At 32.4% G+C, this 18941-nt stretch overlaps 1 protein-coding gene across 1 annotated transcript in view; it reads left to right on the top strand.

Moving 5' to 3' along the window:
* The window catches only part of LOC143192033 (uncharacterized), a 101746-nt gene extending 83355 nt beyond the window's left edge, over positions 1 to 18391 (top strand). Inside the window, exons 19-22 of the mRNA XM_076397490.1 lie at positions 10678 to 10863; positions 17405 to 17558; positions 17619 to 17881; positions 17936 to 18391. Coding sequence (XP_076253605.1) covers positions 10678 to 10863; positions 17405 to 17558; positions 17619 to 17881; positions 17936 to 18206 — 874 coding nt within the window. The 3' untranslated portion in view covers positions 18207 to 18391. The remainder of the gene's footprint in view (positions 1 to 10677; positions 10864 to 17404; positions 17559 to 17618; positions 17882 to 17935) is intronic.
* The last annotated feature ends 550 nt before the right edge of the window (positions 18392 to 18941 follow it).

Below are 18941 nucleotides of genomic sequence, written 5' to 3' on the forward strand. Positions count from 1 at the left end.
CACAGTCTTTGTGCCTGGTCACGTAAACACGTATTCACTACACTTTAGGTCCGCTGAGAGACGGATAGCCGTTATGCGTTTTTAACACTCAATTAAATAACCGTAATAAAATACTAGGTTTTTTTAAAGAAAGGTATCTTTCTAGAGTCGCTTAGTAGCAACATTTCAACTCGATCAAGTTCAAACTAGCAGAGATTGTGCAACGATCATAAAACCTGAAACCTTGATGATTGAAAGAATATGGTATCATCTGATGAATCATCGTTTATGTTGCCTCCTACAGACTGTCATTATGGTTTATGTATGAACCCCAATAGTTTAGAATCTAGACTGTCTGCTTTCTACAGTCAAACAAGAGTAAATTCCGTCATTATTTAAGCGTAAATACGTATTTTTAACCGACTTCGAAAAAGGAGGAGGTTCTATGTATGTGTTTATGTATGCCGATTTATCCGTCAATTATGGACCAATTTTCAAAATTCTTTTTTTATTCGAAAGAGTGCACTTCCGAGGTGATCCTATTGGAACCAAATCAACATCTGTTAGGGGAAAGGGGGCAAATCTATGGAAACGCTCAGATTTCAAAGGCACGCACAGTTTTCACATATTTTTTGTCTAAAATAATCAGATATTTGTTTATAATGTTACTACTGAAATAATTTGACGAAAAATCGGAAGTAATTTAAGGTAAAATCCATTCAGTTTGCATTTTAAGCACTAACCTTATGATATGAAACGTCGTAGAAGCAAACTTGGCAACTTTTTGGATGGTGTAACAATTAGGAAGTTATGTTCACACGCAGAGGTCGCGTCTTCGATTCTCAACGGGTCAGGTACTTTTTGTTCTAGTTTGGTTAGAAAATTTGTCAGATCATTTAGACTCGGTAGCGGATCCTGAGGCGTTACTTATTTTTAATAATCGTTTCTTTATTGCTATTTTTCGTCATACAGGCTGCACTTTAAATTGGGCTACCCATTGTAATACTTAATAAAATAACTGCATAATTTATTGAGTAAATATCTAACATTGTTGAGCCCAAATAATACAAAAATAATAATAAATTTTTGCATATACACAAAAGTAAATTACTAACAAAACAATTTTAATTTGTTGCTCGGCACTGACTTCAAAGTGATCAGTTGGTAATAGTTAAAATAATATTGTAAACAGATAAATAGGTTTAGGTAGGTATTAGGCAAAATTGTGTGTATATAGTAGAATATAAAATACGTGTAGTAGATAGGAAAAATAAGTTTCTTGATTATTTTTATTTAGTTATTACAACGATTATTATGTACATATTTTATTTTAAGACGTTTTTTTTATGTTAAAATTCTAAGTTTGATTATTTTTTAATTTTTAGTGGTGCCTTATTTATTTTTTGAAATCGGTTCAATTTTTTTGTTAAAAATATTTTATCCAATCACTGACTGGATTACTCCGAATGAAGCTCGGCATCCTCACTGATGAAGTTGTTAGTATGACTAGCATATTGCTGCCAAACACTACCTAATTCCACGATTATAACTCTTATGTACACCGTCGAAAGAGTTTAGTCTCGATTTGAGGAATGTTATATATAATGAACAGAATATAATCAAACATCTTCGCTGGCCAGCATGATCGCTATACCTCAACATAAATGAACTGTTATGGAATCTTTTAGAGTACACAATGAGGAAGGAGTAGATTTCCATCTCCAACATCACTCAAATAATTAGGGGATATTTTGATACTGGAATGCAACAACAACCTGTTGTAAACTATTCAGACACTCCACGAATCTATTCAGTAAAGAATTGCAGCTATTTTAATAGACTCAACATTTATGCGTAGGTCAGATAATATCTTATTTTGTCCAAGACCCGGAACATATTCTAATATCTTAAAAATTATAGTTGTAAATCCTTTTAGATAAAAAAAATACAATTTAAATATTTGAAAAGTCTGTTAATAAGGATTTGTTGCAGTGAAGCAATGGTATTGATTTGTTCTTTTAATATATCGTTGACAACAATGGACTTAAACGTCCACTATTCGGAGGACCTTTTAATGCCAGCTGATTAAAATCAGTTAACGGTCGGGAAAATAACGGGAAAAATCAAATCCCCCTCGGACAGCCATACCGCCGTGAAACAAAAGGCAGCAATATCTGTCCGACGAACGGGACTGGGACAGGATGGGACGCGTTTACTCGGTAATATACTGCGCGGTGTTAACAATTAGTGCCTAAAAAGTGTTGTTTGTGGACCAGTCGGTGAGCGGGCCGGCACCCAAAGGACATAAATCGGACACTGAGCATTTGCGCCGTTATTTACTGCTCATATTTCGTCGTGAACGGCGCGTAATTGGAGAAGTGCGGTCAGGTGAAATATTGGTGGGACGAGGTAGGATTGGGGACGGTGGGGAGATCGGGGAGTTCCCAAGGAATGATGTTACGTCAACAAAAGTAGCACTAGAAAATATTAAGAAGATATTTTCTGGTATACTACTATTAAAATATGTAATTTTCCGTCTATTTTAGAAGGCTATATATTTCACACTGTTTTTTTGACCAAAATATAATATCAGTTAGCTATATCCTAATAATCCAAATAATGTTTATATCTCCTTTACTGAATTTATGTAAACTGTATTTTCTATAGAGTGTGTGTGAAAGGAACTAACAAATGCTTATTTTTTATAATTAAACGTAATTTCAGTTTTTCCAACAGATATATTTTACTTATGTTTTTAGTAATACTTATTCAATCAAGGCGTACTATAGAGAATTTGAAACCAACAGGACACAGAACATTCTAGATATAACGCATATTATCCTTTAGATGGGTTTTAAAAGGATATAAAACTATATAAAAATATATACTTAGTCAAAAGTTATTACGCTTTGAAAGTGGAGGTTCCAGATGGTAACTTTCGTCATATTTTGCTATATTACTTCTGAATAAAAATATATGCAATAAAGACTCACCGAAAATTATATGGTGTTTATGTTAAGTGAAGACTAGTATCATGATTGATTCTCATTTATTATAAGAAAAATCCATGAAATTCTTTCACATATTTCATCTCTCGACATCGCCATTGAACTGAAGATCGATAAACAGTTTTCAATTATTTACATCATCGATGAAAACGGTACATATACAATTAATAAGTGTTAAAACAAATGAGGAGCTTTAAGTTTAAGTATTCCAAAAACATCAGTTTCTGTTCGATAGATCATAAACACATCGGCGATCAAAAATCGCATCTTAGATAACCAGCCGTGACACCTTTTATTTAAAAAAACATACAAACAGACAAGACAACTAGACAGGACAAGTCCAACTAACAGTTTAAAACTAAATACAAAAAATAAACTTTTAAATAAGATTGTTTGAGCTGATGTTAACTTCGTCGCAACCAAATTTTAGACTTTTCAGTAATTATTTCGGAATATTTAGTTTTATCGTCTACTTTTATTATCGTCTTTAAAAAATTATTAATTTTCTATAACAATAAAAATTGTTACTTATTTTACACCAATTATTCTTCACATATCTATTTTGATCAAAATAATATATGCAAAATTGAAATTGAAAAAACTTATTATTATAATATTGCCGGCTTGGCTGGCGCAGTGGTAAAAGCGACAGGACGGTCCACCTATTGTTGCGGTAGTCACGGGTTCGAATCCTGCTGGCGCATGGTCATAAATGTATGTTTGTAATAATACAAAAAAACATATTATAATATTAGTATCTTCACTTTATAAGTATTAATTTTACAAACTTTTTATTTAACATTTTATTAATTACGTTTTAAAAAATTATAAACAGGTTTAATTTTGATTTCTTGCTAAGATTGTTGAAATTAAATTTAAATTCAAACATTCAATTTATCAGATATCAGTGAAATGTCTGAAACTGCTAAAACATATTACAAAACAAATAACAACTTATTTACAGAAGTACTTACTATACTGGTACCGGTTACCCGTTTTGTATAACAGCAGGCCGTAGATCATCCACATCAACGGTTCAAATGTTGAACCCTACTAAGCTGGCAGTGAGGACAACATAAGTCACTTTAACTGCAGACAACTCTTTTATGACTTGCCCATTATAAAACGTTGAGGTTTCAGGTGTTTTTCTTTTATTTTATACCCATAAACATTTTACGACTACATAAAAATTATTTGTAAAAACACACATAATAAATAAACATGTTGCATTAACTGACGTCTCTAGCGAAGTTAAATTGTTATCACTAAAGATTATCACTAAAAACGAACAGCAAAAACCGAAGTTACTATACGAAGTGCCACAGTTAAATAAATGTTAGTAAATGTTTATAATAACTCACTGCATTTACTCAAAGTTCTTAAATTCTAATATAGAAAACTTCTCAGGCACTATTTCAAATTCTAAACAAAAAAAACGAATGATACAACTGTGTATACTGTATACTTATATTGTAAGGGCTACTTTAGTATCCACTTCAGATAAACTAGTGATTTGACATATTGAAAATGACTGATGACATTTTATCATCTTCACCAATAATGAGTAAGATCGGATGTCCTTTGTTTATATATACAAGCCAGTTTGGTTGATCTCATGGCTGAAATGGCCTGGTTCGCGATCAATAAAGTTCAAAGACAAATGATTTGCTAGACTTATTGGACCAAAACCCACCTCAAACTCCCAAAGACCTTTCAGACAGCTTAGCAGTTCATGATTCTATCTGAACTATCTGACTTTGCTTATAGTTTACATATGATGACAGAGATCCAGAAGGAAGGAAGAATAATACGAATTGGCTGAAGATCTTCGAACCGTTTTTTCACCGTTTGGCGTCTTTTCGAACCGTTTCAACATGACAGTCTAACTGCTCACTAGGCGAAGAAATTAGAGATTTCTATAAACTGTTGTTTCTATAAACTGTTGATTTCTGTAAACTGTGGGATGAAAAGTGAATATCTAGAATAAGTCCAGAATAGCCATCCACACCAAGACACCGAGGCAAAATATTGATGGCCATAAAGAAGCCTTCGTGGGTATATAGTGGAAAAAGCAGTGTAGTATATTACGAGTTGATGAAACCAAATGAAAATACAGATGCCCATCATTTGAATTACGTATTGTTGCAAAGAAAAGATGAACAAAATCATGCATGTCTTGCAGGACAACGGTCAACCTCACCTAGCAATAATTGTAGACTGTTGCAGCTCGAATGGGAAGTTCTGTGGTGAATGTCGCATGGGTTGGTTAGCGTATGGGTTCGAAATATTAGGTAAGTTCGCCTGATCGCTGAAAAAACGGCATCGTTCGTTTTTTTTGATACGGTATCGCCATGTTACTAGAAAGATGGAAAAAATGTAGAAAATGATGGAAAAAGTTTTGATTAGCATATATATTACCATTTTTTCTCAATAAATATCTTTTCACAACTAAACATTTTCAGAATACATGCAATTTAACAAAAACACAAAATAACGAAGACCATTATATTAATTTCTACAATTTCTAAATATATCTGTACTAGGTGAAGAGATATAGACCATAGTAACATTTTATATATGATTTTGTAGGAGTTAAATAAATTTCTCGTTAACATTTATTTTACAGTATTTGAAATTTTTTTTAGTAAGAAACAATGGATCTTCATAATGTTGAAAAATTAAATTTATAAAGCAATAATTTATTTTTATGGAAACCAAATTCTAATTTCTTAGAATAAACAATTTTCAACAAGCCCTCAGTTATTGTAAGCATCATTTTTCGGTTTCTACAATAATATCATACTTGAAGCTGTTAAATTCACCTTGCCAGACGGAAAATTGGATTTTATTATATCTTCATCAAGAAATACAAAAAATCCATATATTATTTCTAATAATTTGATAAAGTATTTAACGTAAAATAAATACACAATCTCGCAGGTTCCTAGTTATCAGTAAAAACTTTTAGTTAAACCGGCAACTCCAGATTTTTTTTGTTATATCTTGGAATCTCCTTTTTACCAACTAGGGTTTATCTGAACTAGACCTACTGTTTAACGTTGGCTACAAACCACGGTTATTATATTAAACGGTTATTGGCATTAAACCTGGCGAGTGATCATCTTAGAAATCATCATACAAGACATCTGATCTTACGCAGCCTGGTTACTGGCGTATCTCAAATCATTTTCTTGTTGGATTTTACACTCTTGTCTTTTGGTACTCTGGTTAACACTTGACACACATATTAGTGTGCGAACTCAAGATCTATGGTTTTTGAGCTTAATTACTGTTTTTAAGTTTTAATTAGAATCTCTTCGGTGTTTTTTGGTAACTAACTAAGGTTTTATGTAATTATAACTTTAATTTTCCTTGATACAAAATCAAAATACACTCTGAAATAACAATTTTAACAATAATCAAATTTAAAAGTATATATCAGTTATGCTTCAGAACTAAAATTGCCCGGTACTTAGATACAGAAGTACTACCGCACGCCATCTATATTTAGACACAGGCCGTAATGTTTGTGGCTAATCGCGGACGATTGAAGGGAAGCCGCCAAGCCGCTGGCGCTGAAAAGAAGAGACTTTTAACTCCCCATAACTCTTTTATGGCCGCCGCAACCCGCCATAAAACACCGGTATCGTTGCACCTCTAATTTATGATGCTTTTAGCACATGCTAACCTTTTGTTGGGAGCGTATTAAAATAATTTAAACCGAATAATACGCTATTTTCGCCATTGCGACGCAATAAATAATCGCCAAAAAGAGATAGCGGCTCGATTCGGCGACGACTTTAAATTTTCCCGCGTTCTGCTATTTTCCCGAACCGAAAATGGCCGCTGTCACTGCCGAGGCCGTCTGCCTTTTGCAGCTACAACAATTCACAATTTCTGTTAATTTATATTTACACATATTGTAAATTTAGCTACGTTGGTTTATTTCGTATGTTACGGAAATTACCGAACGTACGAAGGACACACATTTTCATTCGGATGGCTTGTCATTATTTATGTTTATGATACACGTTTATGATTAAACTATGTATTTCATTAAACTTATGACAGCAAATTATTACATATAATATAATTCAAAAATTATCAAAAGACTTGTTGAAAGTTTGTGTCTAATTCGAACTGAAATTTCTAATATTGTTCATTTATGTTCGATTGTTTATTTATAATGTTGGAAACTATCGACTGTTTAGTAATTGACTACTTTTTACTATCAACTGCTTCAATCGCTATTTTCGGTCCATTTAATTTGACTAGATTTTATTATTAACCATTTCGGTCGAGTACTTTTAGTTATTATTTTCTGGTTTTACCTCCTAATTGCTTTTGTTTTGTTTGAAGGATGATTATACCTAACAATATGCTATACATTAATATAACAACATTTTACAACTATATTTTTGAAGATTACTTATTAATGTAACAATGTAAAGAGAACAGCACTGATAAATAGTAAAGTAATTTTGGCAACTATTTAACTTTTTCGTTTATCTAAGTCTCTCGATGTTTCTTCAAGCCTTTTGAATGTTAATACTTATTTTATTGAAATTGCAACGAATAATAATCTTAAAATATTTCTTATTAACGAGAAATGAAATTATTATTGTATTTAAAATGGGTGCTATGGTTAAATAAGCTGATTGAGAAAATACGTTATAAATATTTAGTGCTTATTACATTATTTCTCTTTGCAATCAAGTCAAATATATAAAATATAAAAATAATTTTACATCTTTGGAAATTAAACTATTAATTTGAAGGTAATAAATTCCGATTGTCTCTTTCTTTTTCTTTCAAAAGTTCAAAAAGAAATACGAGCATCTCCGCCTCACTTACGACAAGCTTAAAAAAATCGCAAACACATGTTGGGATGAAATAGGAATTATTATAGTATTGAATTAATTATAATAGACTTTTATTATATTCTATAATTGTTACTTTTTAAATATTAAAATACAATAAGACATATTTAGGATCATATTTTATTGTCTTTTTTTGCAGTGTCACTTGCAAATTTGAAATTATTTAAAATGAATTACTTATAATAATCTTTATCTCTACAGCACAGAGAATCAACCAATTATATCCGTCCCTTTCTCTCCAAAATTAATACGGGAAGGAAGTCGTACATCTTCGTAGGTTATCACGAATAGATAAACAGTCGAAACCTGCATTTGACTGAAATAGTAATTACTATTTTCAGTCGATAGTCAAAAAACTAGCTTCACTGTTTGGCGACTATCGACTGTTTCCAACGCTATTTATTTATTAGCTGAGTTCTATATTATCAAGTTTAATAGAAGAGTTACTCTATCTTATTGAAAGTAGATATTCTGTCGATGAGTAGAATAATTATATCGTATATTGACAAATATACGGAATGGAAAATTATATCGTACATTGACAAATATACGATATAATGAGAAGTACTGATATCGTTACTATATCGAACGATATATTATCATTGTGAGTGATCACAGGACGGTATATTATCATCGTACTTAGTTATAAATAACAATTACAGCGTGCCTAAAATAATTAATTACAAATAATCTTCACTATATGCATACAGGGGATAGACATATACATAATATTTATTTATTAATATGTTATGAAAAATAATAAGCGTCCATTTTATTTTAAAACAGCTGAAATCGTTCGCGAATTTGGTATCATTATTATATCACACATCCGGCCATCATTGCTTCAGTAATATTGGATATGAAAATTTTCTCGTCACTCCTTTAAAAAAACTTAAAAAAAGCTTTAAAATTCCTCTTAACGTTTCAATTATGTTAAGATCTGGCGAATGTGCTGTCCAGGGAAAATGTTTGGTGATATTCTGATACCCCTCAAACCAAGATTCAACCTTATTGACTGTGTTTATGAGTACATTACTATCTTGAAATATAGCACTGTTTGTGAATGAGATAATCAACTGAATATCACGATATTTGAGACCAAATCATAACAGAACCTCTCCATGCTTGATTGTAGGAAGCAATTCCTAATTGGTTTCTGGTTCCTGATGGTTCTTATTACATAAACACTGCCATAAAATAGGAAACAATGTAAACGATTATTCATCGGGTAATACCGCATTCTTCCAAATCAAGTGTTCAGGTTTTATGATCGTTTCACTACTTCTTTCGCAACTTAGCGTTGGATTCCGCTATAAAGGATTTCGCAAATGCGGCCCTTTCAAGCATTTTAGATTTATGGACCTCACGCTATACTATTGTTGTCAAAACAATATCACTCAAGTGTGTGTTAAGTTCTGCTGCCACTGCGGATGATTAATGTTCTCTGGCCACATTTTTTAACATTCGTCGGCATCTGTCTGTTAACTTTGGTTTTCACTCACTATCTCTTTTCGCCGATAATATTTTACCATGTTTTGTGTATGCTTTCATTACCGTTATGCATATTCATATTCGTTAAACCTTAAACATCTGACAGATCACATGTCTCACTGATTGAATTTATTTAATCGTCGGGAAATAATAATACAATGAATAATATACTGAAATATAGCCTACAAGACTTGCCATGTAAACTAAGCAATACATACGCATCACATTTTTTACAAGGAGGCAGTATTGCCAACATGCAACAAGATGTATTATATTGCTATTAAATACGTGTCAATATAATATTAACATATTTTGTCAATCCCTTGTATATAATACTCAGTAGCCTTATTAGCTTTCGTATTTCGTTTCTTTTCGTAGCCTTATTAGTTTTTATTTTATTTTTAGCGAGTATACATAATTTGATCTGAGTTGTTGGAAGGAGTGTACAGTGAAAATATTCCAATCCTATTCTAATATATATGGGGACCTAGTAATGTAAACACATCACTCGTCACATCATCGTCAATCACCCGACCTATTTTTTAGAATATCCAGTGACATATTAAGCGCTCTTCAAAAACAATTGTATATGTATTGATGTCAATTACAGAGATCCAAGGTACACGATAGTCCATCTTCCCAGCACCATCTTCTTTATTGAGGCAATATTCTATTGGCTAACAACAGTTGAATGAAGCCGGCTTGGTGGCGCAGTGGTAAAGGCGATGGGACGGTCCTCCCACTGTTGCGATATTTCTAAAGTTGGTCACTCGCCAGTCGGTAGGCTTACTGCTGAGGACCGTGGTTCGGAGCCCACGATAAACTTTAGGCCCAGTCCAGATAAACCCATATTTGGTAAAAGGAGACTTTGAAATATATTTTTAAAAAACAGTTAAAGGAAAACCATCTCCTTATTTTTCTATAATCAGGTTGCAACCTCACTTAAATTCTGTATTTCACCTATTCAAAAAATTCATGCCAATTGAAAACTTTCTCCAGCTACTCATCGCCCATTTTTGAATCGAGTTCCATATTTTCTGATGACAATTACATATTTTCGATGATGAATTGATTATTTCGCTTTCGTAATGCTATTCACCCGATAATTACGACTAAAGCTGACAATAGACAAGATACTTCACCTATACATCATTCACCAAGTCATTTATTTTGCGCGATTAATTAGACTTTTCTATTCTCAATAATTATACCTTCAATTTTCTAGATTTAGGATCAAAAAGTAAATAAACTAATAAAACAGTACATGTAACAAGTATATTTTTAGTTACTATTATTTTAATAATTATATTTTTTTTTAGATTCACACTACAGCAACATATGTTAACGCATAGCGGTAAAGTATGTCGATGTCCAGAAGAAGGTTGTTTCTACACAGCCAGAAAAATGAGCGAGCTCGAAGAGCATTTTAAATATCATAGCGATGAGAAAAATTATTCATGTAATGTGTGTGATTACAAAGGAAAAACTATGAAGCAGCTGAAAAGGCAAGTATTTTATTATTAAATTCATAATTAAGTCCTAAAATAATGCTTTTGTTTATCGTTTAAGATCACCATTTATTTTCTTATCCCCCAAAACACTTAATTTTTTATTATAATATCCTGTTGAGTATATTGTGACAGTTAATTATATATTAAAAAAACACTGGCTGTGTTATTATAAAATATGATTCTGATAAAATATGGTACATAATTCTGGAAATATTAAAAAATACAGATATAGCATTTATAATAAGGAATTAAAATAGTTAACTATTAAAAGCAGAACAATAATAATAGCAGATACCAAAGGCATAATTTCGTTTGATTCAAAATAATTTGTGGAAAGCACTATAATTGTTATAATTTTCAGTTTTCACACACTTCAATTTACTTCCTTTGAAAAAAAAAATATGCGTCTTTTTCGAGATTCTAAAGTGGACTGAACTACATCTGCTGATTTCAATATCGTCATATTGTGAGACTGTGATCATATTTTCTTATTCGCTAAGTTAAGATCAAAAAGGAACAATTACAATTAGAAATTGTATCCTGATTAAACAACGCTCTTTCACACTTGGGTTTATAGAGCAACTAATTATATATAATTAATAATATATTAAAATTAATATAAAAAAATCCAACCAAATATGTTGTCAAAGCAGAGGATTTAAATAAATAAGTCTGTTTTTTGCTTGGTCTGAGTTGATGAACTAGTCCTAGTGATTTTTACTGAATTGGCGTGAGGTTGGCAAAAGGTGGTTTGTAGGTATCTAAGACCTAGGATATTGTTGTATTGTTGTTTGTTTGATTTAAAAATGTGCGAAAAAAGAGAAGAGTATTTTAGAATATGTTTTCTTTTTGGTTTGGAATTATCACGTGCAAGATGGTAGATGCTTGGCAGCAACAATTAGAGGATTATGCGATTACTTTACATTTTGGATGAAACGAACCCACAATAACACTAGGAATTCCTAGAAATCCTAGAAATGCTTGTGTTAGTAATGGAATGATGACTGTGCCGCTGCAGTGACCGGGGGTTCTTTCATTTCCGTAGAACTTGTAAAAGATCCTTTAATTGAGGGTTTGAGGAAATTTTCCTGGAATAACACAATATGGACGTCGGCCGTCCTCTGTAAGGGTATAATCTCATCGTTCTTATTACGTGCGAATTCGAAAAGTGGACGTTTAAAAAGTTTTCCTACAAATAGTAAAGTAACTGCTGTATATGGGGTTTTATTCAACGGAATAACTGTGGTGGACTCATTCTTTGTTGCGCTTGGTAATGCCGAATATGCCCGAAGGAAACCAGTGCTTGATTTGTTCTGAGTTGTGTCTTATTGGAATATGGAGGATTAAAGGTTTTACTAGTATATCCTACTGATTTTGACAGTAGTTGCTATAGGGTCGTATTTTCCACTGGTGGGAATTCTTTTGTTTTCAGATTCTTTGGTATTTTCTTTCTTCGTGTGTTGGTAACTCCAATGGTCTACCTTTCTGAGGATGTTTCTCAGCACCTATGCACTGAATTTTTAATTTCATTTAAAGAATAAGCTAGATGACTGTAATAAAAAATCACAAAATATATAGTTTATTTTACTTTGCTTGACTTCAGTAACAACATTTGGGTTCATATATCGCCTGTACGTAAATATTGTTCGATATTTTTGAAAATTCTGTTTGCCATAACGCACAAATACCACACTTTAAAAACTTGATAAAATCACATTGTTTAATGAAATATATATCAGATACCCTAAACCTGGCGAAGTATAGTCCATCGAACTACTTGATGTAGAAGAAACCAGTTATTTGATATTGGCTTTTTGTAAACTAACCATGATGGGATTTGAATGGCTGGCACTATACTAGACTAACATATTTTTAAAAAATTTTAACAATTTCAGCTTCCAAGTAATGTTGATACTAGAGGAGTTTTTGTTATGTGATAAGTAATTATATAAGCGGTATTGTAATTGGTCTCTATGGCAGTTTCTATGCATCCGCCACTGACCAATTCCTTCATGGGCCAGACGAAGCCGCGCCAGTAAATTCCTATAACGGCCGAACTTTATCCGCGCGCGAGCGTGACAATAAAGTCCGCTCTTGACGCAGAGACAAGACCGGGCCGCGATCTCGCCCTCGATAACGGCCTAATTACACGGCCGAGACTCACCGAACGTCAATTAATTCGGCCGCGGCCGCCCGAACACGTGTTTCCCGCCTAATTTATGCCCCGGTACCGATCTGTATATGTAGTTCCTTCGAGATTTATATGGAAATTCCGTCCAACGAACCACCGCCGACTGCACCTCGGATTCGTCTTCGAACTGGATTAATCAAGCCCTGGAACATTCAATACTCGTCGGCGTCGGAAAAAATACTCGACTAATGTCGGTAGTTAGCGCCGCTGCTACTGTCAGTCCGCGGAATATTTACTACATCCAGCTATATCCGAACTATTAGGTCTCGTTTCGATTTTGTTGCCCCAGTGGTTTACTCGCCATTAGAAATTATATTTTATTATATTATATTATTAACAGTTTACGCCGTTACACAAAAAAAAACTATCTACGTCATGACACGTACTGGATATAATTTTAATATTGAGGGTGTTTTTTATGGTTTATAATCATTATAAACCTTGAGTTTTCAAGCATAATTGAACCCTTTCATAGAGTTTTTTTAAAGAATTCTAATTTTTAATACTTTAGTGTTGTTACAGTGGGTGGGTACATTAGGGACTATATTGATATTATTTAATTTTTTAATTTAGTTAGATTTCTGTAACAAATGATTATTTGGGGGTTTGCTAAAACATATATTTTTAATTTAGATCTGCAATCTGTTGAGATCATAAAAACTACAAAACATATATACAAATCAATTTTATAAACTTCGTTTTAGTATCTTTAATATTATCAAAAAAATAATAGAATTGATTTTAATATTTCAGTTTTTTGTCTTGTTTTAATTTTAATATTTTAGTGATGCCACGCTTTGCTGCAATAAAAGCTCTCGCATCTTCCTAGAGTTTGGAATTGTGATGCTATTCTTTAATGGGAATTTCAATTAACGACTGCTTAGCGGTAATCACTTCTTTTGCAATCACTCGATTGATGATTTTCCACATATTTTCTATGGGTTAACTTGTCCTGGCCAAGGCAAACAGTGATTTTTTTCGCCAAATATGCAGTAACACTTCTGGCTTTGTGACATGGTATCGGATGATGCATAAAAATCTAGTGGTCCTCATCAGGGAACCATTCAGTGATCTGAGATAATAACCGGGTTTCTATTACTCCCTTGTATTGGTCTTTTTTCATTGTCCCTCTACAATAAATAAGCCTAGCATGCCTTATAGTATGATATAAGAGGCCACACCATGACACAACCGGATGTTTAACCCTCTCTACAGGGCAATCGGTGTGGAATTGTTCACTAGAGCGTCGTCTTACAAAGGAACTTTTATCAAAACAAATTTGGAAGGTTGATTCGCCGGAAAAGCAAACCTGTAAATTAATAGAATCAATATTAGAAAATCGTTATTGACCCCGTTGTATTATCTAAAAAGGCTATACTTATTCGACTCTAGTCAACCACAGCCATATTTCGATGTTGTCTAGTCCTTTGGAATCGTCTCTTTTTCATGCCATCAGTTAAGTGTATTTTTTTGGAGGGCCACCATTCTATTAGATTCTCAAGAGATTTTTTATTATGAATTTTAACGGTTGACTTTTTGTTGAATTTTAACTGTTGACGCTGTTTAACTCGATTGACAACAGACTTTGAATCTCCAGTAATAACTGCTGGGAATGTATGGATTACAGTAACAACGTTTGTATCTCTCTATATTTTCTTCAAAGCTTGTCGAAAACTTTACCTATCCTAAAAAGTTAAAAATTTCAGGTAATCGCGTCGAACCGTTAATAAAATGTAAATTCGCAGAGAAAATATAGCAAAAGTATTATTATACGGAGCATTATTTACTTTTTGTTTGCTTTAGACACAAAAGTCGGTTTAAAGTAATGAAATTATAATATATAGACAATTCAACAACGAAACGAATTTACTTAATAAGAAGAAACGTCACACAATTGACAAATGACGCGCGCCACCTGTGTTGTTACTCCACAAAAACAATAATAACGATGACAGTACCCATTTAAGAAAAAATAACGCTTCAAAAACAACATCGTTTATTCAAACAAATATAATAAACTATAAATTACATAAATACGAGTACTCTCCCTAATAATTTGGCCACCTTCTGTATCAGTTTATATAAAATCAAAAGTCTTAAGTCACAAGTTTCAATACAAAAAGATAAAAATGGTTGCAACCATGGATTGGCTAAGGAAAGTGGCCTATCTATTTCAATCTCAGGCGCAAGAGGCCATGGGGAATCAACCAGATGTAGTGTTTCAACAATTAAAATGTGATGATTTTTATGTCACCTATAAAGGACGACCTGGAAGATTAAAAACAACAAATTGCAAGTCTTTTTGAACAAAAACCTCAAAGATTTTTCAGAGATGACAAGTTAACGGTTTCCAGAAAAAGAGAAAATGGCTACCACACGAAATTGATTATATATAAGTGCTTTCTGTCGTGTATTATGACTGCAGCAAACTATCCTTAATATTGTTTAGATTAATTTCTAAAATCTAGCTCTGACATGGTAATCCAAATGTTGCAATGCTGATTGTGTACAGATTCTTTTATATTACACAAGAATGGCTAAGTTTTACGGTAGGCAATGGCGTGTATAGTAAATCATTTCCGCTACTCTGCAGAAATAGCAAACTCTCTTTTCCCTTAAAGGCTACCCTGCAGACAATTCTGATTAGATCAGTTTGACTTCACGGAGTCCAAGTCCAACACAGGTATAACTCCAACGCCCAAATTCAAGTCTTTCATCTTATAAAAGTTCGTGCAATATTGAATGCTCCTTCAGAAGAACTTCCCTGTGAAGAACTTCAGAAATAAGATCAGTGTGAGATGCTCTCTTAACACCTGATATCATATGAACTCCTTGATTAGAACCCTAAATACTCATATTAGTCGTAGTCTAACCTAAAGTAACATCAACTAAAGACGATTAGGTTCTAGTTAACGACCCTGCATAACGAAAAAAATTTAACTAAGCTTAACTAAGAAGATATCACTAAACTATTCCATAGTAATAAAATACAACTCTTCTAGTTATTTTTTATATATTTTAAGTCTCCTTTTTACCAACGAGGGTTCATCTGGACTAGACCTAATATTTAACATAGGCTCCGAACCACGATCCTCGGCATCAAGCCTACCTGACGACTGACTGGTGACCAACTTAGAGACCATATCAGAAGACATCCGGTCTTACCCAAAGTGGTTACTGGAGTGACTGGGATTTATTCCTTGTTGGATTTTGCACTGTCGCCTATAAAGCCATTTAAATTTTCAATCACAAACATAAAGTACATCCATGCAAGATTCAAGTCTGCGACTATCCCAACAGTAGGACCTTTAATAATAATTATTGTTGTTGTAATTAGATTTACTAATCAATGACATACTAATTATATACTAATTAAGTTTGAAAAAATTTGGAAAATATTGTAAGTCGTATTAAATTGCATCAAACTTTTGTCGTAATTTTAGTCATATTAATTAAAGTAATATTATTCCCGTCTAAAAATCGATGTAATTTGGTTGAAATGTAAATTAAATCATTTATTTTTGCTTTAATCATAAGAGACGTCCAATGTTTTGTTCACGTATTTTCGCCTAATTTCTGCTCTAATAGGAAAATGAGGAACGCATTACCTCAAAGAATAAACCAAATATTTCTTATAAGATGATAACGCTGTACATCTACTAGGAGCTTCCAGCCTAATTAAATGATGCAATTGAACCAAATCTATAAATACCACCAATTGGCCAAATGATATGACACTGTAATCTTTCAATACAGCTCGTCCGTATGTTGTAAAATTCGATAAGCGGACTTGGAAAGAGTTTTGGAATATTGTACTCCATCCATGTGCCTCTTGAAAGGTGAGGTGGGTAGTTAAATATGGACAATCCAAATAAAGTCCCACCGATTGATCTGAATAAAGCTTGAACATTACAAATTACTTATTTCTTACACCGAATGTCCATCGCTAATCACTACTTGATTTCCTCATCTTCAAATACAAACCTTTTTCAGGCTCATTTTCTAGTATCTATAAATAGAAGTATTGCTCAGTCTAATCAAAAGTTTTCTCAAATTTTATGTCTTGTTTTTTAAATTGTTTTGTTACAGCAGGATAGATTATATTCGTTTAATTGAATAGAAAACGAAAAATGTCACATTAATGATGATTTATTATTTCATAACTGGAGATATTCAAAACTAGGTATGATAATTGGTTTACACTTTCAAAAAAAATTATAATTCAAAATTAAAAGCTAATTCTTTTTCAAACTTATTTGCAATCTTAGTATTTAAATTATATAAAGAATTATAATAATATATATAATGCATATGATTCATTATACATTTATTTTGATATTTCAGACATGAGTTAGTACACGAAGATAGTAAGCGATACCAATGTAGTATTTGCGACTTCAAAACTCGAACATCATCACATCTGAAAAGACATATTAGATTACACACTGGTGCTAAACCATTCAATTGTCCCCACTGCAATTACAAATGCAATAGTTTGGTAACATTTTTTAAACAAAATTAATTTCCTAAAATATCATAATCCGTTTATTATTTATAGGAAAATCTTAGGAAACATATTCTCTCAACCACGAAACATCCTGGTAAATGTATCTATGAATGCAAATTTTGTACAAAGTCCCCACCATTCGAGACCAATTTTGCTAAAGATTTCAAAAACCATTTATTACTGGAACACGAGAAAATGTTCTCAAATAGCAAAGATGCAGCTTCCTACATTGTAGGAATATATGAAGCTCAAGAGGATACTACCTACTTAATCAACACAGTTGATGGAATGGAACCACCAGAGTCAAGTGAAAGGTATATATCATTACATTTTATCATATTTTTTTCATTCCCTTTTATATTTAACAGAATTAATACCAAATCGGATGCGAACGAATGTATTTTGAGACTTAAAACTAATGAGGACCCGGTGGTTGCGCAATTGATTACGACCACTGAGCTAACCAACAAAGATCGCACATTAGATCAGATGCTACCTATGTTTATTATACCGAAAGGTGATCAAGGGAATATCGATGCAGCATCAGATTCCTGGAATCTTATCGGTCAATATGACGTTGAGGAATCGGGAACACTTGTACCGTTCCACAATGAAGAAGACCAACTATTCTTAGTATAAGCTTATTGAACTATATGACTATATGACGACCAACATGATGTTGAAGAATCGAGAACATTTGTACCATTCGATAGTGAAGAAAAAACCAACTATTTTTAGTCTAAGGTTATTAAACTATTGATTAGCTTCATTTTTTTTATTTCTGTTAAATTGCGCGCAATTATAATAAAAATATATATTATACAAGTACTTATGCATTGTCTTTTGTTTCTCCTATCCGGAAAAAAAATTATATTATACAAACATCATCAACTATGAGTTTTTGAGTTTTAGTTCAGTTCGTCTTTAATATACAACAAAATTCTAATCTAAATAAACTAATTGAACATAAATTTTATCAAGTATAATTTTATTTTAACATTATAGTACATCTAAAACTACAGTTAATTATACAGCCACAATAGTTTATAGATTAGGGTTATCACCTCTTATCACTATTGCTTTTAATTATGTTTACGCCTGACATCTGAACGACTTTTACAGGCTCATTCATTTACGTGAATTAGAATTTAGAATTACTCAGACAGCATTGTTTCTCTTTTTAACCGGAATAAAATGAGAAGGAAAATATTGTCTGATTCTAAAACGAGTTTACAAAATGCGGAAGGCAATATATTAAACATCTTGATGAGATATGTACAAAAAAACTTTGAATAGACTATATAAAGCGCATGTTCTTAAATCTTGAAAAACCTAAAATGTTTCTAATTTTCCATTGGAATAGGTGTTCCTTAT

This window comes from Rhynchophorus ferrugineus, unplaced genomic scaffold (genome assembly GCF_030347505.1).
Source record: "Rhynchophorus ferrugineus isolate W39M unplaced genomic scaffold, kcgeb_rfMv2 rfM2, whole genome shotgun sequence".
In the NCBI taxonomy this organism is placed as follows: domain Eukaryota; kingdom Metazoa; phylum Arthropoda; class Insecta; order Coleoptera; family Curculionidae; genus Rhynchophorus; species Rhynchophorus ferrugineus.